Source organism: Plectropomus leopardus, chromosome 12 (genome assembly GCF_026936395.1).
Source record: "Plectropomus leopardus strain MGB_pleo_1.0 chromosome 12, ASM2693639v1, whole genome shotgun sequence".
Lineage (NCBI taxonomy): Eukaryota > Metazoa > Chordata > Actinopteri > Perciformes > Serranidae > Plectropomus > Plectropomus leopardus.
Genome location: NC_142187.1, coordinates 31,612,459 through 31,634,496, shown reverse-complemented (window position 1 = coordinate 31,634,496; position 22,038 = coordinate 31,612,459). Strand labels below are relative to the sequence as shown.

At 39.0% G+C, this 22,038-nt stretch overlaps 1 protein-coding gene across 1 annotated transcript; it reads left to right on the top strand.

Moving 5' to 3' along the window:
- The first annotated feature begins 527 nt into the window (after positions 1–527).
- On the top strand, positions 528–22,008 carry gipc2 (GIPC PDZ domain containing family, member 2). Its single transcript, XM_042497161.2, has 6 exons — positions 528–1,139; positions 13,554–13,739; positions 15,330–15,510; positions 17,258–17,370; positions 18,145–18,226; positions 19,038–22,008. Exons 1-6 carry the CDS (start codon positions 864–866, stop codon positions 19,187–19,189), a joined length of 990 nt encoding a protein of 329 aa, XP_042353095.1. The 5' UTR covers positions 528–863; the 3' UTR covers positions 19,190–22,008.
- Positions 22,009–22,038: the final 30 nt, after the last annotated feature.

Here is a 22,038-nt window from a genome sequence, read left to right as displayed (position 1 = left end):
TTTACTTTTAATACTTTTGCTAAATTTATCGGATTATATATATATACACACAAATTTCTGGCTGTGATAAATGATGTGCTTTTGGAGATTTAAAAAAAAAAGGAAACATACCTTTAAAACTCACTTGCAGGTTTTGTTTTTTTAAGATAATAATAATAATAATAACCTTTATTTGTATATTTTACACATTGAATGTAGGCTAAGAGCAAATAAAAATATATATATGAATTGATTAAAGATGGACTGAAACAAAATAACAGATTTATTCTAATTTAAAAAAAAAAAAAATCTTAGCTGTAAAGTAAGTTTGGGAAAGTATTTAAAAGAAGAGTTTTATTACTTAAGTTTCTAAATGTATTCAATTAATTTCCCCCACTGGTGTGCAGGTGTAATTCAGGTCGCTTTAACCTACAGTAACTCGTGTTTTAAAAATACCTGTGTAATTGTTTTGATCCCCCGGTGATGGTGCAGCCTGCAGGTGCTCCGCTGGGACTGAACCCGGGGCCCACTGCGCCTGCGTCCCGCGGCACGCTGATAGACAAACAGAGCAGCTATTGTTAGCAGAGAGCGGCCAGCCGGTTGAGTTTATCCCACTCTCACTCACTCAACAACCCCTACCTGTTGAATATCAGCTCCATTTATTCAACGAGAACCGAGCCGCTGTCGAAGAACAAACCTGAACAGGTGAGGGAAAGGAAAAGTGTGTCACGGGAGGAAGGAAGGACGGAAGGAAGGATTGAGGAAAGAAGGAAGTAAATACTCGACCGTTGGGAACTCAACAGGTTAGCTACTTCAATGTTGTAGCAGCGACTTTTTTTTTTTTTACTTCCAACGTCGAAAAACAAACAAACAACAACAAGAAAATGCCGCTGGGACCGTGGAGGAAGAAAAACAGGTCGACGAAGGAGCACTTGGTGGAGAACGAGGAGGTCGGCGGCGGACACGCAGGTGCCGGGAGCTTGTCTAAATCCGCCGTGAACGGAGCGGGGCTGCCGCCTCCACCTGCCAACCTGCGGCCCAAACTGGTCTTCCACACGCAGCTGGCGCACGGAAGTCCCACCGGCAGGATCGAGGGATTCTCCAACGTCAAGGAGCTGTACGCCAAAATAGCAGAGGCGTTTAATATCAGCCCACCTGAGGTAAGAGGAGCTCACCTGTTGCTGTTAAAGGAGGAAAAAAAGTCATGAGAGTCATTTAGTGTAAAACTCAAAAGAAATCAGGTGTTTACTCAGGGACTGCTCATGTGTGATTTTAGGGACTGTGCTTTATTTACCAGAGTAGGGAGTAGCTCGGGTGACCTATCATGACTAAGGTGATCAGATTTGGAAATGAAAACGGGGGATATTTCCAGGTTAGTAGTCAATATCATCAATTTTCAGTGTTATTATTGAGAAAAAAAAAAATATATATATATATATATATAGACAGAGAGAGAGAGAGATGCACACAGAGAAAGAATTCGTATTTATATATTTAAGAAGGTACATTAATCCAAATGTAAACAAATGTAAATGCACCTGGGTTATCTGGGGAGCTTATTTTGATGTTAATAGGCATCCTAAAATAATACAAAACAAGAAAAGAAACAATGTGTACTCGGAGGAAAATTTCCTTCCAGTTTGGTGGTTATTATCATCAATATTATTGATGAAATACTTATATGATTTATAGGCTACCTGTAGGCCTATATAAATACATATACACACATGCAAATAGAAAGATTTTTAATTTGTTATTCATTTTTATTTATATATTTAAGAACGGGCGAAGTACATTAATCCATGTTTTAACAAATGTAAATGCACCTGAGTTAGCTAGGGAGCTTGTATTAATGTTAATAGGCATCCTAAAATAATAATTAAAAAAAATACAATATAAAGATATGATATGTACAAGGAGGGGAAAAAAGTCATGATATAACATAATATTCAGTGTTATGGATAAAATAATAAGATGAGGACTGTGACAACTGTTGCGCTTCTATAGAGAGAGGGAGAGAGAGAAAGAAAATTACCTGAAAACAAGTTTTAAAAAATAAAAACAAAAATAAACATGGAAATAAAAATGACCCAAAAAAGTTCGCATAATTTTGAATATAGAATTATGAGAATTAAAAATATAGTTTCCTGGACACTGTCCTTTTTTTCCCCTAATATCTAATAATCTCTTTTTAAATCATTTTCTTGTCACATTTTACTATTTATTGTTTTTTTTTATTTTCTGGACATTTCTTGCCAAATTCCACATGGCTTTTTTTCCCATGTTTTCAAAAGTAATCAAATCACGTAATCATCATTTTCTCAGGTTTCAATGCTTGTGAAAGGCTTCTGACGACATCACAAGAAAATTGATGTCGTTCCAGGTTTCAAAGGGTTAATACCTTTTTTTTTTAAGTGCAGTGATCAATGAATAGTTGCCAGAGAGGTTTGGGTAAACAGTTTTATAAGTGGCTTTTCTCAGCGATTAACCCCATGATGGCCATTAGGAGTCATCTTTGATTGTTAAAGCTAGTTGGTGTGTGTAAAGGCACGCCCTGTCAGTCTGCACACCTTCAGCCCTGCAAGATCGGTGTCTTATCCCAAGTATGAGCTCACCGGATACTTGACAAATTACCTCTATTTTTATTTTTTCATTCAGCATCTAATTCCACCGAGAAACAGGAGCAAAACTTCAGGTATATGATGAGCTCCTAAAAACAAAAGCGTGTTCTGTGTCCTCCTGTAAGCCCTGACTGCTTAAGCTCCTGTTTCAAAGCAAAGTGTGAGTGGCATGTTTGGCTTTTGACAGCCTGAAATATGACTAGATAGGCCGGCGGGGCAGCCTGTTATCAGCGTGGTGAGCTGTAAGAGCTGGAGACGTGAACTTACTTCCCCCTCTTGAAGCTCACAGATACAGTCATTATACTCAACAAGTGCAATAATTGGAAAGGAATTTGTCCCAGTTGCATCAGCACTGAGGCAATTACACAATACAGGACATCACAAAAAGATGTACATGAAACCGGCAACAGTCTTTCTGATTTGATGGTAGAAAAATGTCCTTAAAGGGATACTGCACACATTTTTTAACCAGCTTTGCATCATAACAATGTGAGAAGTATGTGTAAATAAACTATGGTAAACTTCTCTCCATCTAAACAGTGCCTAGATCTCCCTGTTGTCCAGATTAGACGTTTTTTTGTTTTCCGGCAAAGTTTTAAAGACTCTTGGACTGTTGCTCCAACTACAGGCTGTGCTTTTGCCACCACCTCAGACACAAAGAGTATAGAAGTGCATCAAGAGACATACCCGCCAACACTCTCAAATTCGGACCAAAATGAGATAAAATGATAAAACTATGGAGAGCTGTCAAATATGTGGCCATGTTAAGACAAGAACAACCCTAATAAAAATGTAAAAGTCTTTCCTTTGTGTTTGTAAAGAAATCTGCGTTCATATGATAATATTGTGAGAACAATCCTCGTGTACACATATCTGCAAAAACACCCGAAAACGCTGTAGTATGCATGCCAGGCCAGTAGTTGGCGGTGTAACTTTGTTACGACGCACCACAGAAGAACATATGCGCATGTGTGAAGTGCGGCCGTGACGTCACCATTGTTACAGGATCCGCGTATTGACAGTTTACGCGGCGACAGAAGGGGTGGCGTTTTCAAATGATTACACTCTGGAGCCCAGTTTCAAGAGTTTGCGTTGTTGTCGTGTGAATAAAAGGCCAAACCTCAACAACAGTTTAACGTTTCATTGAAGAACTGTCGCTGTTGTGTTCCTTCATGCCCTATCGCTTGCCTATAAAGTTTTCATGAACATATTTTAGTTCCCTGTTTTGCGAGAGTTCGTGAACAGGAAGTGGGCGCCATACTGTTTCCTGCATAGTGAAAACCGGGCCCCCAGGAAAGCCGTTCAACTTTGCAGAAAATTTTCCTAGTGGCTACCTGCAGTATTGCAGCAAAAAAAATACCCTGCAGTCCAAAACGCATTTTCCTCGAGGGCCACGGTTGTAAAAGAGACATCTAAACTGTTGACAGGACACCTCAAACTGCAGACAAGGTCAATTATAAGTTATTCTGTTTTGAATTTTTGAGCCATGGTGGTTTTATTATTGTAAAATGTTCAAGCTGAGAAAAGCGATTTAAAAGTCAGTCACTTATAGTCAACTGCAGGTTCTCTAACTCTAGAGCAAAAGCGTCCTTTTTCTCTGTTTCCTCTGGTGATGTAGCACTAATTTCAAAAGTATTTGTATATTTCTATTTCATATACAGCCCAGTTTTATAAAAAGGCCATCTTTCCAGCAGTGATATACTTCTCTGCAGTTTGTTTTTAAATCTCTGAATAGGATACCAGGCATTTTTCTATTTGTTCCATCATGTCTATTAATAACCCTCATAAGGGCTTTTCTACATTTGTCGAGACTTGTTTTGTGCAGAAACTGCCTCACGGCGTGCTCTTTTCCTCACAGAGAACACAGTACAGAGGAGCTAAAGAGATTTGTGATTTTATCTGATTTTCAGCATCTTGCATCTTTAGACCAGATGCAAACCTCTAAGTCTGCATACACTGCTTTCTCCAAACACAACAGTGATATTGCACCAGCGCTAGGAATATTTTTCTGTAGCTTTTCTTGACCTCTGAGCCTGCTTTAAAGGGGAACAAGTGAAGATCTGCTGTAAAGAATTGCGGTGTTGTATTTTTTTTTTTTTTTGGAAATTACCACATCAAGATAAGAAAAAGTTCCCTGCTGAAATAATGCCTCTAAGCTTGCCAAGCACTGCCTTTGTCCAGACCTTTGAAACCGCCCACACCACAGAGGCAATGCCAAGCAGGTAGCAGAAGAAAAACAACCCGAATTTCAACATCTCAGTCTGTCCCGTTAAGCGGTTATGTCACATTGGCATTCTGTAGTGAAGAAAGTATGTGTGCTACCGAGCACTCTGGCTTATTGAAAACTGTAGCATAGACAGAAAGACAAAGACAGATGCGGTCAGACAGACAGACAGACGGAGTGTGAGTTTTTGGACTCCACAGTTTTTACCACAGGAAGTCCCTCACGTCCGGCTCTGTGGGCATCGCCTCAAATCTAACCAGATAACTCGTCCCAGCCACAGCCAGAGGCGTCTCAGAGGACCCAGGGGAGCAGGTCTGCCCAGGGCCTCCTCCCTCCATAAACACACCAAACCTCTCCCACATGTTACTCTGCTGCGCTCGTTGACCGGACATGACCTGATATCAGCGCCTTTCCTAACAAAAAGTCTAATTTTTAAATGGATACCTGCAAGTAGGATTGGTACCGGTGTCAGTATGATGCCTAAATTTTGCTGACAGATTAAATCATTTGTGTTTATTTGCAGGTATTGCTCTTTTCTGGTTTATTTTCCTCGTAAATGTTAAAGTAGGAGTAAAGACTTTCTTAGCCTAGAGGCAATTCTTACATAAAAATGATTAAAACATATCTCGTCAGACCTCACAGTACAGTGCTTTTTAGTTTCTAAATTCAAACACCTGTGTACATTGTCAGTTCTATGGCTTTTGATTAAATTTTCTCCGCTGGTGTCTCCGCCGGTGCCCACTCCGCTCTCATTCTCCGCATGTCCTCTCCACTCTCATTCTCCGCCGGGTTTCTCCACCGGTGTCCGCTCCGCTCTTCTCCACTCTCATTGTCCACTGGTGTCTCTGCCGGTGTCCGCGCCGCTCTCATTCTCTTTCTTTCTTTTTCTGATGAAATTGATTTTGCTTTTGAAAAAGATTTTCTTTTACAAAAATGTGATTTTTCCAGCCTAAAATGTCTGTTTTTTTAAAAATTGAAAATTCACAAATTAAATTCATCTGTACTCACCACATCGCCTTTCATATCCTCAGGTAATGAAAAACAAACAAAAATAAATTATTGCTTATCTGTATCTTATCGGCCACAAGATGCTGGAAATTATATTATTATATTAAATTGAAGTAATAATTATCGTGCGTTCACTGATAATAAACTATATTTGTATAGCACCTTTCATACAAGAATGTAGCCCAACGTGCTTTACCAGAAATAACATGCACCAAGTGCTTCACATGAAAAGACACAGAAGACATGAACACGTAAAAAAACACGCAGTAAAAAATAAGATCAGATCAGAATAGAATACACAGAATGCATCTTCACGTGGATAAAACCCAAAAGATAATACTAGTAAAAATAAGATAAAAAATAAGGATAAAAATAGAATGCACAGAATGCATAACATTAGATTGAAAATTAAACCAATTTGGGAAATTTTAATGAAAATTAAGCTAAAAAAGAGTATATAAAATGTATAAAATTAAGGAAAATGCAACATTTTAAAAAGGTGCAGAAGTTGGGAGGAGATATTATGTTTTTTCCCCACTCCAAAATCAAAATCTTAAAACTATAGAGTAGTTAATTAGAGAAAAATAAACTGCCAAACACTTGTAGTGGGTCATAAGTGATGATTTAAAGGGATTTCCATGAATCTATACTTTTGTTTTTTAGCCGGAGGACACAGTAGTCACACATGGAGCCACGCAGAAACCGTGGCTGTGGTTGTTTGTGGTTGTGTGGTTACATGAGTGCTTGGCCGAGCCTGATATGCATTATATAATGTAACAATGGAGTTGTCTTCCTTGTGCTCACTGCCTCCAATAGGTGACACATTTCTCTCCAAACAGACATCACATTGCATTAAAGCACGTCTGGTTTCACTGTTATTGTTGTGCCTTTAATTAGACACAAGTCCTGATTTTACAGTAAAGCTCAGTCGCTGTAGGAAGCAGAAGTGATGGGGAGGAATTTATCTCGGTGAAATGACATTTTAAAACAGCAAATGTACAAAAAGTGAAGTGCGTATAATGTGTAAACTCAGTTCAGTCTCTGTGTTGTCTCAGTCATGACTGAAGTGCTGCAGTGTGTAGATGAAAAATGATCTTTTTATGTGTTCAGGTCAAAGTCTGTTTATTGGCCCTGCAGCTGTGGCGTTTGAGGTGTGACTTCTCCTCCACCTGCTCACTAGTCATTTGCCTACAGTTTGAATACTGAGGCTGCGGACGTGTGTGAGACAGAGCCACACGTCTTGTTTTGTTTTCCAGGTGGTTGTACTTCCAGGTTTGCAGCCAGACATTTCTTAACTTGGGGGGATTATGTGAAACAAGCTCATTTGTTGTTTGTATGAGCTCCTGCAATCACTTCCGAGATATTATTTTTGTCAAATACTTTCAAGTTTGACTTGATCAGTAGATTGAGGATTTATTCATTTATTTCTGCATGTAGAGAATGTCAAGTGAGCTTTTGTCGTTTGTCAGGATATGAGCATAAGATTTTGCTTATTAGAGCCATAAATTCTGCTCCATACACATTCCCTGATCACTTTTATTAGATAAATGTATGAAGCTCAGTGGGGGTTTCTGACACAACTTCACCGACTTCCAAAAAAGTCCAAAGAGTAGGGGTCGACAGATTATTGGCCTGGCTATTACTGGGGCCAACATTTGACATTTTGCCGATTACGTGTATCAGCATTTTATTTTAATGATCACCGATAAAAATTAATTGATGAAAAAGTGTGTATTGTATAGGGAAGGGAGTCTGCAATACATGCAAAATAAGTGTCAGTGTTGAACTTTACTATGTAAAACCTTAGAGAGCTATTTCTACTCATTCATTTTTCGTTTGAAAAAAGTTGCAGGAAACTTTCTGTATATGATGTTGAACATTTCAGTTTTGATTGACATTTGCTAAAGGTATTAAAGCAAAGTTTTATGTTAGAGTTTGTTATATTCTAAAATCTAAATACTGATAGAAAGATTTTCATTTTTATTATAAATGCATATTGGTTCCAAACATCGGTTATTGGTCTCATTAATTACTAATAATCATTATCAGCCCTGAAAGACCAATATCTGTTGACCCCTATCACTGAACCCTAAACGTATGGTAAACTATTTGAGGTAAATTATTTGTGGAGTTATTTTGTTGTATTACAAAAGAAAGGATGGTGTTTTCCTTCTTTTGTAATAAGAAATGTTGTCTACTTGGACATGTTTACATGTAGTACCACAGTAATTTATTTGCATAGTAAACATGCCCGGTTATATTGTATTAGTGGCTAATAACACGTTCAGAAATGATCCTGCAACAGGATTCTGGTGAACATGTGGTTACTGCTAATTGTGCTTCACTACACATGTGACAAGCAAATGGGCACCAACTCTGCCTGTGTGACTGTGTGCACGGCGTGAGAAACAAATGTGACGCTAACGAGGAGTGTGTGTGTGTGTGTGTGTGTGTGTGTGTGTGTGTGTGTGTGTGTGTGTGTGTGTGAGTGAGAGTGAGAGAAGCTGCAGAAACAGACCCCAGGTGTGTGTGCTCACCACTGACTGGACTGGATCTGGTTTTATGGCGATTAAAGTGGTTGTTTACCAGCAGCGATGCAGAGGAAAGTGTTGTCACGGCAGCTGAGCCCACAGATCAACAGCGGCAGGTTTATTGAGAGGCGAGTTCAGGTTTCTGTTGGTCTCTCTGAGGAGGGATGTGATGGCGGAGACAAAACAACCAATATTTGTTGTCTCCTGACTAGAGTGGTGATGCATCAGAGAAAGAGAGTTTGACCTCTGGCCGCCACACAGTTAAACTCTCGTTTTTTAACGCTGTGAAATGATTCAATTAGTGCTTGAAAACCGGGGTCACGTTTGAAACAGATCAATCTTGTTAGAGCTTGTCAGACTCAGACGAGCTTTTCATCATGAGCTCTGCTTTTCATGAAATAAACCCTTTAGCCGTCGTTCTGAAGAATCTCACATCCGCAGTTAGGTAAATCATTACACCGACTCAAATGCTGATGAATGTGATATCCTGTTGAGAATGAGCCACGCCGCAAAACACACAGCTTACGTCAGCGTTCCCTGTAAACTAACAACTAAAAACACCCGACACAGACGTAGATGAAGACAGGAAATGGGGAGAACATTATCCCACTGGTTACACATTCACCTCTGTGAGCATGAAACTCTCCGTTTAATCTTTCGAACCCTCTTTCCTGCCATTAAAAGATCGGTTGAAGAGGCTGTTAATGGACAGACACTCAGTTGCCAAAGAAACAGGTTTCCCAAGTCGACACTGTTTGAATGCAGAACATAACTCAGAGAGAGATTCAATTAAAGGCTGTATTTATTTCAGCTTTCTTCAAACAGAGGCAGGAGGAGTGATCTGCATGTAGGTGGAGAGTTGTAGAGATTCATTAGATCTTACTTATATGTTATTGTACAAGATCTGCTTGAGAAACCTTTAATTTTATTGAATTACAATGTATTTTTATAGCTGGGAAACCTGTTGGCCACACAAAATATTAACATAGGTGCGGTAAGATTTCTAAGATTTAGAAATACAACTAAAAGGTGGTTGTTCAGGTGAGATTAAGAAACCCCTCTGGGCTTTTAAGGAATCTCAGCTCAAAAAGTTTAAGAAACAAATACATAAGTCATTCAGTCAAGAAAAGTAAACAAACAAGAAAACAAAGTCAATAAGCAAACATAAAGTAATCAATGAAAAAAGAGAGATGGACTTCATAATTTGTCCCACAGTGAAGTTTCTTCATAGCTGAGCTGACATTTTGGTTGCAAAGCTGTTGCACTTATGAGGTATTTGATTGAATGTGTATATATATATATAAGATGATTAAGTAATATAAGATGAAAATAATGAAGTAAAGTACAAATACCTTAGGTTTGTATACGAGTACACGTACTTACAGTAGTGACATTGCACCACTGAGCTTTGATGACTTACAGCCAAGTGAAGGTGTGATGTGATTAATCATCACTTTGAGCTGATTCAGACGGATCCTGACACATCGCTGCTCATTATCAATGTAGGCACCAAACGCCTCATATATTCAACATGTTGTCCTCATTGAGATGCAACTCCGCTGCTTGTTTTCCCCGAAGCTTAACGTCTTATGTCCACCAGTAAGAATTTTGAAATGAAAATATTTGCAAGAAAAAGAGAACAAAGAGCTTAGTGCCCAGCATGTACTTCAAGGCTGTTAACTGCAAGATCAACACGTAATCAGGAAAATTAAACCAAAAATGTTAATGTTTGAGACTGCACACTTAACCAAAATATGACATAATCAACGGATCAACAATCTTATAATATGCTGACAAAAACAGTGTGTTTTGCTCAGCATTTCAACAGGCTCAGCTCATCCGAAAACATCCATGATTATAATTTCATGGCGTCTCTCTATGACAAATATAAAATATTTGAATATTCATAAATTATCACAGCAAGGGCTGCATGATTACGACCAAAATGGTAATCACTATTATTTTTTATCATAATTGAGATCATGATTATTTATTGTGATTTTTTTAAAATTGATTTTAGGGACAAAATAAGTTTATTGCAGAGCACTGCTTTCACTTTCATGTTGTGCTACTTTTCTGCTAATGTACAAATCCTTGCATCAAAAAAGGATTTAAAAAGGTTTGTGCATCTCCTATGGACGTGTATAAACTTCTTTATTGAATTAAAATTGGTGTACATTATGCAGCACAGCATACTTGCATCATTTTCTGTAAAAAATAAATTAGAAGTTGTTAATTTATTCACACAAGCAACAGTGATACTAATAGTATGTTTTTTGAAGAAAAGAAAGATAGAAAGAAAAAGAGAAAAAACAGTCCACCTCTTGGCAAAGTTGGTGATAATATTTGGCAGGAAAAAAGGAGAAAACTGCAAAGATTTTTTTAACTAACTTTTGGGGCATTTATTGTTTATGTTTTAGCTTTGCAGCTGACTTTTGTGTCAGACAAAAAGTATTTTATGTCGGAAAATACACCTCTGACGTGCCCATTATTATTGTTTTTACTGTATGGTTCTGGCATTAATGGCGCGCTGTGTTTCACAACGTTGACCCGTGAGTGGCTCCGTCTTTGGTGATGGTGAACAGATTGCACTGCCTCTCTTTCACTTGCCCTTTCCCATGTGGTTATCAAGGTCGTGGTCAGAGTGGCGCAGGCCGTGGGAGGTGTAGTATCTGCCGTTGAGAGTCAGGTCGTCAGAGGAGAGACAGTCACTCTGCAGTGTGCTTGTGACGCTGCATCTTAGCTCCACTGCTGCACGATGTGGCTGTCAGCTCAGCGGGAGGAGAGGAGCGCTGAGAGCTGCTTAATGTAGTCAGCAGCCTTGGTAACCGGGTGTAGGCGTCTGCCGTTCCTCCCACTCGCTCTTGGGTAATGCCCTGGCCTGGGAGGGGAGAGAGGCAGGCTCTGTTATGGAAAAGAGCCATCAATTCAGCTACAGTACACCCCTCCCTTGCCTCAAACATTGCCTCCTCTTCTCCTCCACACTCCCCTCCTCCTCCAGCGGCCTCCCTCTATTATAATCCCATTCTTTTATAGTCTGGTAACCCGAGGCAACGCACGAGGCCATGACGGCTAATGTGTGTGTGAACAGCGCCTGTTGGTACACAGGGGAGAAAAAAAGGCCCAAACAAGGCCGGCCTCGCTGCCAGAGTGCGATTGGTGCACAAAGGTCATCCTCCTGATGAACCAATCAATCCCTTTCTACCCGGAAGTCAGACACTAAATCCCAGTTCAGTGTTTGTCAAAGCCCTGCGAGGACGCTGATCCCACATTTGTTTTAGGATTGATTTTCAAGATCTAACTTTTACCTCACTCCTGACATTGCACTGAAGTCTTGCGCTGCTCTTGTTGATTTTCTATTCAGCCATTGTTTTTATATTTTTCTTTACTGATATTAATATTATTATTATTTATTTATTTATTGATTTGTAGATTTGTGATTTTATGTGTAAAGCACTTTGTAACATTGTTTTTTATAAGTGCTATAAAAATAATAATAATAATAATTATTATTATTATTGAAGTTGCATACAGGCATGTAGCACCCAATAATGTAATCATTTCCTGAAAATGTAATAATGCCTTGAAATATAATCAAATTTTCACTTAAAGTGGCGATCTCAAAGATTTCAGTCCTGGTTGATTTGGCGACACCTGTAGTTAGTGGTGGTAACAGCAATGCTGTTTTTTCCTCTCTTCAAGGGTATTTTTTTAGGATGTTTTGACCTTTATTTGACAGAACAGCTTCAGCGTGAAAGTGGGAGAGAGAGGGGAAGACACGCAGCAAAGGGCCAGAACTGAACCTGCGGCTGCTGCAGGGGGGACATAGCCTTTGTACATGGGGCGCCCCACTATTGTTTTAATCATTTTTATGTTTTCTAATCTTATTTTAAATTTTAATTTATCTTAACTGTATTGTTTTAATTGCATTTAGTTGGTTAGTTTACTTTATTACTCTTCTTGTTGTACACTTTTATTTTTGTGTGATGTTTTTTTCTCGACGTCATTGTAAATCAGAGCTTGCTTTATCATCCATGGAGACTAAATAAAGATTGAATGAATATGGAAGTCAGGAAATAATCTGGATTTTTCTGTTTAGCTTTAGTTTTAGATTTAGTTTAGTTTAGTTTAGTTTACTTTGGTGTAGTTTAGTTTAGTTCAGTTTAGTTTTAGCTTTAACTTTAGTTTAAGTTTTAAGTTTTAGTTTAGTTGCACACAATGTAAAAACTGCCTAAAATCTAGATTAAATTAGACCTCTCTCAACTTGAAAACAACAAACAGAAACAAAAACGTAGAAAATACAAACAAAAATTAACATTTAACAGAAAAATACAACAAAAGATAAATGACAACATATTGCAGAAAAGTCACGAGTCAGCAAAAATTAATCCATTAAAAGCCAAGACGTTTATTGAACTTTTGATCAGGTTGAGTGCAAATTTTATTACATTTTCAGGAATTTTCTTACATCTTTGTGTGCTAAAGTGCAAAACTGAGTGTCTGAGTAAAGAGATATGAAAGCAGATGTTATTAATATCTTCAGTCTAGGTGAGTTAGGCGTCATAAATGATTCACATCCGTGAGTCTCTCCCTGGTTTCACTGTCCAGTCTCTGTTTAAAGTGCTGTTAAATCAGGCCGCGCGTGTGTCCTGATCCTGGTGATCACATTTCCATCCTCTCCGTCCTGGCAGCCGCGAGGTGTGAAGCCAGATTTCAGCATTTCTGGCACAGGAGGGAAGGTCATTTTCCCCCTCTGTGCTCCGTCACTGGCTGAGGACTTAAAACAGACACACACCGATGACTCTGTGGGGTGTTAGAGGGCAGAGCTGCATAACTTGGCTGCTGCAATAAAGACGGCGCTCTCTGATGAGTCCTGTATTTAGCATACGGAGGCAGTGCTCTGTCATCAGACACTTTTATTTTTAATCTGGCTCCGTTTTCAGGCTGTGACTAAACAGGAATCCATTTTTTAAAAATATTACATAAAGGATGCAAATGCTTCTGGGGTTTTCCCTCACAGTTCGACCTCTTCTTTTATTATTCTTTTGTAAAGTGAAAATGATTAATAGTCTGTGTTAGTGCCTGTTAGGAAGCTTTTATATCGTTTTTAATCACTTTTTGCTTAGTTTTGTTAAATGTGTGTATTTTTGCAATATATTATATCCGTCTGCTTCATGTCCGTGTGCACAGATCCTGTTCTGCACCCTCAACACCCACAAGATCGACATGGACAAGCTCCTGGGGGGCCAGATTGGCCTCGAGGATTTTATTTTCGCCCACATTAAAGGGCTCAAGAAGGAGGTGGAAATTTATAAATCTGAAGATGCTCTGGGCCTCACCATCACGGACAACGGAGCGGGGTACGCTTTCATCAAGGTGAGAAAAAACTCATCCTGAACACTTCAGCATCAGCCTTATTTCACCTCCCTGGTCTCCAATAATGTCACAGTAAAAATGTGAGGAGGCATAGAATAAGAAAAGGAATTCATTTACATTGTATTGTATTTTGCTGTTTTGGCTAATTTACTGTAAATGTCATGTGTGCCTTTGTGTTAGTGACTGTCCACACATTTATTTTGCTCTTTTGAGTATCTCAAATTAAGCAGTTTCACAATAAAGATAAAACAGTCGTCTGTGTTTATTGGATTTAAATTCATTCATTCATTCATTCATTTTAAACTAAGTAATTTTAATAATAAGTATGCTTTTGTCAGCTAAAATTGTGTTGAAAAAAATAAGTGGGGAGCAACAACCCTTTTTATTATAAATGTATTAGTTTTACAGTTAATCAAATAATCATTTATTTGAAATTAGGGATGATAATGACTAATCAGTTAATCATTCATTATATATATATATATATATATATATATATATATATATAGTATTCATTTATCTGTTTATTTTATAAGGATTTTATATTTATGATTCTTTACTTTTGCTAGCTTTTTTTTACTCTTTCTAAGTTTATTGTGACAGTTGCACACCAAAATAAAACTTAAAAAAACTTGCATATTCCCTGAATGTGCAAACCTACTTGGCAATAAATGTGTTTCTGATTTCTGAATTAAAATATTGAAACAGACAAGTGTTTCCTGTTACAGACGAACTTCCTGATCATATTAGATTCAAGATGCTCATAATGACCTTATTGTTTATATCACAGCATGCGCAAAACGGTAGCTGTTTTTGCACGACTGCTGCAATTAAAGTAACTTATTTGCTCTTAGAGCAGAAATTACAGGTCAGCTTGGTATTTATGCCTCTGTTGTTGCAGACTCTGTAATGAGCTTATTTGGTCTCAGTCATTTTACTCCACCACAACAAAGTGCTCACATGTGCCATCATGTGATGCCCAAACAGCACTGCATCCAGAAAACCTGACAGTGTTTATGACACAATAAAGCTGTGGGTCAGTGTTTTGATTTAACCTTTTAACTGTGTGGAAAATTAAAACTACTTTATCATTTCCTCCATCTTATAGACTCTTGAGAACGTGAATAATCCAGCATAATGCAGTGTGCTCTGTAAAATCCTGCAGAGAAAAAGACCAGAAAAGTATCATTCATATTCATAAAAGTCCCAACCTCATGCAGTGCAGCCGCTCCTGCTCTGGTAGAGTGGATATATTTGCATAACAAATGTTTTGTTTTCTTTTTGTAAAAGCTGTTGAAGTCTCATGCAAAAATGAATTAAACTTTCCATGGAAGTATTTTAAGAACTATTCTGCATCAGTGGGTCCATAAACAAGAGAAAATCAGTTATCTGGTATAAGGACAAAATACAGGAGAGGTATTAATTATTGCAGCGGGATTTTTTTTCGGTTTGTTTGCTCTTGTTTCGATCTCTATTTTTGTCTCGTGTTGCTTCAAACAAACAATTTTTGCGGCACAGTAGGTGTTAAATTACACATATAATGTAATTTTGCTGTGTTTTAATACGTTTTGTTACCGGCTTCCTCTGCAGCGTATCAAAGAGGGCAGTGTCGTGGACGGGGTGAAGGTGATCTGCGTGGGCGACCACGTGGAGTGCATTAACGGTCATAACATCGTCGGGACACGGCATTACGAGGTCGCCCGCATGCTTAAAGAGCTGCCCAGAGACAAGTCCTTCACCCTCAAACTGGTGGAGCCGATGAAGGCCTTCGGTGAGTGACAAACGAGATACAGAAAAGGTGCATCAACACGTTACATAAGTGACCCACATGGTGAAAAGATGATTCACCTTCAGGATTCAGACACATCTGGACAGAGTCTTGTGCTGCAGCGTTTCTCAGCATGAAATCATTTTGTCGATCGTTTGCATGATACAAAAAACGAAAAAACATTAGAATGAGTATCTGTAAGCTTTCACTGTGGTGACACAGCGCTGCTTTTATTTCCGCACTACAAATGAATAGCCTCAACAAACCTTTACTGGTCATTGTTATCATGTTCACTTGTGATAAGTAGCTCTCAGTCTATCAGCCAATCAGACTTTATTTCAAAAGCACTTTTCATACGAGCAAAACTGTAACACAAAGTGCTTTATACAATAAAACCAGAAGTCGTGATGATATTTCACTTGACTTCTCCATCAATGCTTTCAGAATCAGAATCTGGTTTTATTGTTAAGTACATTTACATATAAAAGGAATGTGACTTGGTGTTTTGGTGCAAAACAATTAACACAAAGGAAGAATAAAAATAGTGAATTTAAACAGAATAGAACATAAGATCAAATATAGAAGCCAGTTAGATTTATAAAATGACAAAATAGAATATAAAGAACACAAATTGTATGTACTAAAGATGCAGTGGAGGGACTGTACACTTTTTCAGAAGTAGAGTTATAGTGCAAATATCTAAAGTTTAAATAAATAAAATAACCCACAGTGTTCAGTGTGAAGAAATCCAGTCCAGTGTGCATTAATGCAAACACATAAAAACTGATTTATCTTAACATTAATGTAACGTTTTCAGACTCTGGGGCTGGGTGAGAGCCGGTGTCATGCGGGTGGTGGGGGAGGGAGGGGGGTGGAGTATTGTTCACGATGGTGACCGCAGAGGGGAAGAAACTGTTCGTGAGGCGTGAGGTTTTGGTCCTGATGGACCGCAGCCTCTCGCCAGAGGGTTGGGTCTCGAAAAGTCTGTCTGGACAGGTCATGGAGAGATGACAGGTGGCAGCCAATCACCCTCTCTTTGTGCTGCAGCCTGCTGTCCCTGGCCGTGTCTGCAGTGAACCAGACTGTGATGGAGGAAATCTCTCTCCAGCCTGTAGAACAGCGTTTCCCAAACCTCTCCTCGAGTGCTTCGTTCCTGCATGTTTTAGATCTGCTGCTGCTGCAGCACAGCTGAATTAAATGATCAACTCGTTGTCAAGAAGCTTCAGGATTTCATAACGAGTCGATCATTTGAATCAGCTTTGTTTGAGCAGAGAAGGATCCAAAACATGCTGGACAAACGGCATTAGAGGAGAGGTTTGGGAAACGCTGCTGTAGAATATAACATGCCCACTGATGTCATCACGATTCGCACTTCAAGTCATGAGAAACATCTTAGTTTTTGATTCTGATTGAGAACCAAATTTAATTTTGGCCAAAATGCTCTGAGTGGTTCAAAATTAGGTGTGGGAACAGTAACGGACCAGTTCCACATTGGTGGGAAAAACAAGCACTTTCATTTGACATGAATTGTTGATGCAAAAATGGTATCAAAGTCATTATAAGGCAGCTTGTTTAGCAGCTGCCAGCTGCAGCTGTCTCTTTCAGACCTGGACCACTTTCAAAAATTGCTGTTCCATTTGCCACCTCGTCACAAAAACATTTGAACATAGGGAAAATTTACCCTTTAGGTTCAGACGAGTGACAGTTTTCCAGAAACTTTCTGTAATATCATCACCCCTCTGACTGACAGAAATGCTCGAGCCCAGGTCGAAGGGAGCCAAACCTAACAGCGACAACAAGATCGGCACAGGGAGGGGGACTCTGAGACTCCGCTCCAAAGGACCGGCTACTGTAGAGGAGGAGGTGAGTTTCTCTAGGAAATCTACTGAGATTCATGTGTCACAACAAAGTGTTGTGATGTCTTACGCTGCAAGCCTGAATTCGATAATAACGTGTCGGTTTTTATGACTTACGATTTGGCTGCATGCAGATTCATTGATGTAGGTAGCTGCTACGTGCTCGCAAAGACTTTTATCAAACACAATCAAATATAAAGTTGTTAAAGCATGTTTCACAACACAAAACACTTCATAAAAGTTAAAATGGACGAACAGGTAATTCTGCTTACCATTCACCATGTGCACCACCATACTCCTGTGACGTCAATTCAACAAACTCGGTCTACGTGGATCTTGCTTAAGTTCCCAATTTGAAATCCCGACTTGAATGGCCGCTCCGTTGCACTTTGCCCAGCTGTAGGTCATTTCCCCCCCGAGGTCTGAGTACAATTGAACGCAGCATTATACTGGGAGAGAGAGTTTTGTCCTACCTTTCCATTTCTATGACGACTGCTACGAAGTTTCCTCTTTTTTGCTCCTGATATAATCTTAATCTTTATCTTGAAGATACACAACCAAACAAAAGATGGTGCGTACTTGTCCTTACATTCTCACCTGATCCACATGAACAAAATGTTCCCCCTTATTAATGAAATAATGAATAATACTATTAAATCAATGTCAGGCTGATCTCCTTATCATATTTTGATAAAAATTTGTTGGTAAAAAACATTACAGCAGCAAAAACAGTAAAACTGAGAAAGTGAATGATTGAAATTGAGTCGTTTGTTGCGTCTAGCCGACAGAATTTGAGGAGAAAGCAGTGAAGAAGGTCGACGACCTCCTGGAGAGCTACATGGGCATCAGAGACACTGAACTTGGTGAGTATAAATATTCATGAGCAACACCGGTGTACATTATTCACACTCACCGAGAGATCAGACGTGCCTTTGCATTTTTTAATACTTAAAGGGACAGTTCACCCTCAATTTAAAATACATATTTTTCCTCTTAACTGTGCTATTCATCAAACTAGATTTCAGTGAGATCTGCCGAGTGTTGCAGAGATCAGCTGTAGAGATTTAGGCTTTCTCTCCAATATAATAAAAGTAGATGGCACAAGTTACAATATGTATTGAAATTAGGTCGGTATGTGTCTGTAGGTCTTTTTAAGTGTTTGCTAGATAATATCATTACCGCACAGTGCTCCTGCTTTGGTTAATTCACAGACATGATATTTATTTATGGGTTTTATTGTTTTGTTGTCATGATTTTTACAGTTTTTCTCTTCTGTTGTGTTATTATGTATTTTTTCACTGGTATTGCTATTTAATATTTTAGCCTTTTTATTGATTTTATTGCAATTTGTGACTTTTGATAGCCATTGCTGCTAGCTGTTTTTTTTAATTTTTTTTTTTTTTTATTTGTTGCTGTGATATGTTGTATATCCCTTTTACCCACTGAATGTGAATCCAGGACATAAGTGTGAAAGAGCTTAATGCTCAGTTTGTTTTCCCTGGATAAACAATGGTTGATGATGAAAAACTAGCTGTTCCATATCAGAAATACTGACCAAATCACACTCAGTATAAGTTTAATCGAGAGCAATTAATCCTCTCTCTCTTAAAGTCTGGATGTGAGCATTTTTATGAAAAAATCTTCAGTTATTTGATATCGCTCTTGTGTCTCCAGCTGCTACGATGGTCGAGGTCGGCCGCGACAAGAAGAACCCCGATGAATTTGCCATGGCGTTAGACGAGACCCTCGGAGACTTCGCCTTTCCTGACGAATTTGTCTTTGACGTCTGGGGGGCCATCGGAGACGCCAAGCAGGGAAGATTTTAAGTTTTAATCCTGCCCTTTCCACGGCAATCACACACACACACACACACACACACACACACACACACACACACACACACACACACACACACAAACAAACACAAACACACACTCCCTCCTTCCCCAACTCACATCTCAATATCCTCGGTAGCAAACTGGACAAACCAGCATAAACTGGGGGGTGGATGGAATGTGTAAAAGTGAGATTTAGCATGCGTCATCTTGTAAAGATAACCATGAAATGCAGTTTTCCAGCACTGGAGCTGCCTCCTGCGTGCTGAGGAGTTCCAGATGTTGCACAAACCTCGCTCCAGCTGCATCTTAAAAAGCACACGATGACAGCAGACGTAATGGTCTATTACACTGGTTTAAAAAATGGTATGTGCACACGTTTAAAATTTTAAAACAATCCCTCAGTTTGAATCACTCTATAGCTGTGTTGTTTTAAATATACAGATGCATCACAGCTTTTTATAGACTTTTTTTTATATGTGAAAATGTTGCTGATTTTATAGCAGCAGCATTGTGTAATTAGTGTAATTATAGTAAAAAAATAGCAATATTTCTCTCTAAAGCAACCTTTACCTCCCTATCGTCTTTTCAAATCTTTTAAATGACCTCACAGTGACGAAATGTCAGCGTTCACTTTGCTGATGTGACATTTACGCTGTGATTTTCTTAAACCTCGTCTTTGTGCCCTTTCACATCTCAGCTTGAGCAGTTCGTCCACCTGAGCAATACAGATTTTTTGTCTTTTAATGCCTTTAGCCAAGTTTGATGACACATTCCACCGACGTTCCTCATGTTTCTCTGTTAATAAAATTTATTTTAGCATCGTTAACATGTCATGAAATGAGGCTTATTTAGAGATGCACGCTTATTTGTTTTCGTGTAATTTATTTTATCATGAAAAATCATGCTGCAAGACATTTTTACACTGAGACATGGCTTTGTATGAAAGAGAGTTCTTTGCTAAATAAGCCTTTTTTTTGGAGGCTGTGTGTCTGGAGTGGGATCAAATTACAATCCAATGTCTTTAATGAATGCACTTGCATTAATGTACCTGCACTATTTAAATCACTGTCAGACTGAATTTAAATAGTGACTTGATTAGTGTAATCTACTGATGTTAAAGGGGAACTACTCCCATTTTTTAAAAATTCATACGTGATATTTCTATGGTCTAAGAAAGTCCAAAAATGCTCATAAACATGAGTAACTCTTTACCAAACTAAGTCCTAGAGTGCTAAAACTCAAATACTTGATGTCATAACGTATAAAGACTAAAGCTGCCCCAAAGACAATAGAGATCTTGCTATAGATCCGCTATGAAGTCCCCTCTTTATGATGCCTTTGCATTTTTACACAGAACTAAACAACAGCGGCATCATGCTGCTTCAATGTGTGATTTTAGACAGCATGCCGGTATTGTGGAACCAAAAAAGACCTGACGTTTAACACAACAACTTTGACGTCTGTGAACTTTTAACAAACATGTCTTGAGTGCTTCCTAAACAATAACAATGGCATTAACAAGGCGGTAACAATCATTTACTTTCAGTTTTATGGCCAATCTCGTCCTCAGCAGAGGGTGAGGAGCTCCCGAATCAACTGCTATTAGCTGCTTTTTAAAGCCACTTTTACACAGAGAGCCCCCTAAAGGGCCACAACGAAGTCCCCTCTTTATACTGCCACTGCATTTTTACACACAACCAAACGATGGCGGCATCGTTCCACTCCAGTGTGTGATTATACACTGCATCGTGGCATCCCGCAATCAAGAGGCGTTACAGACTTGATGTTTAACACGAAAGCGTCTGCCTCTAGCTCGACATCAAATAGATGCATCTGCAGCACTTTATAAACATTAACAAATGCAAAACATTTCAATCACAATTATTTACCTTTTCTGTTATATGGCGGCTGATCTCGTCCTCTGCTCTGAAGGTGAGGAGCCCCTGGATCTCATTGTTTTTCCAGTTTGCGGACATTTAGGACCGCCGTTCTTCTTCTTTATAGTAGCCGCGCACATAAATACTTAGGTCGCGCACACAAACACATCATCAAAATGTTACACCTCCTCACTCATGGTCACGTCTTTTGAGCTTTAGGTTTTACACAGACCTACACAGATGCTACTTTTTGTCCCTGGCTTAGAGGTGAGACAACTCTGCCCCCTCTTTTTCTGCGATAGTAGCTTTTATACAGAATGGCGAGGCGGCATAAAGGCGTAATATTCCCACCTTGAGGAAGCAGTGTAAATGCAGCTTTAATCTCCTGCAGTTGGTCGCACGCATAACTCGTCAAATTGTCCCACCCATGGTCCTGTCCTGCCAGCTGTCCTGTTTATACAGACGCTGTGTCAGCGCTGTTACTACCTCCTGTGGCGGCTTAAAGGTGAGACAATTCAGTCTAACGTTGCAATATTCCCGCCTCGAATAAGCAGTGAAAAGAGTTTTATGAATCGTGAAAGATCACTCAGGGGAATTAAGTGAGTATATGGGTACATTCTCTGTTTCAGAACTAAGAACACTACAACAAAATAGAGCTTTTTTTGCTTTAAAATAGAAAAAATATTTTTTTCTGGAGCAACTCCAGACTTAATACCTTATGACATTTCAAGTTTGGGACTGACTTATCTAGGAGAGAGTAGCTCATGTTCACAAATATTAATTGAGCTTTCCTCGGCCATGGAAATTAAACGTGGAAATTCTGAATTCAGATGGCGTTCCCCTTTAACTGTTGGCAGCAGCTGCGTATTGTTTGACAAACCATAAGGGATCACTATTGTTGGATAGACAATAAAATTTGATATACTGTTACCACAGCTGTGTCATGAATTCATACGGCTC

Bases quoted from the DNA above. Each gene is read 5' to 3' on its own strand.
- gipc2 (XM_042497161.2), top strand. From the start codon at position 864: ATGCCGCTGGGACCGTGGAGGAAGAAAAACAGGTCGACGAAGGAGCAC. The intron at 13,740-15,329 runs GTGAGAAAAAAC...CTTCCTCTGCAG, and splicing joins CGGGGTACGCTTTCATCAAG to CGTATCAAAGAGGGCAGTGT. The intron at 18,227-19,037 runs GTGAGTATAAAT...TTGTGTCTCCAG, and splicing joins CATCAGAGACACTGAACTTG to CTGCTACGATGGTCGAGGTC.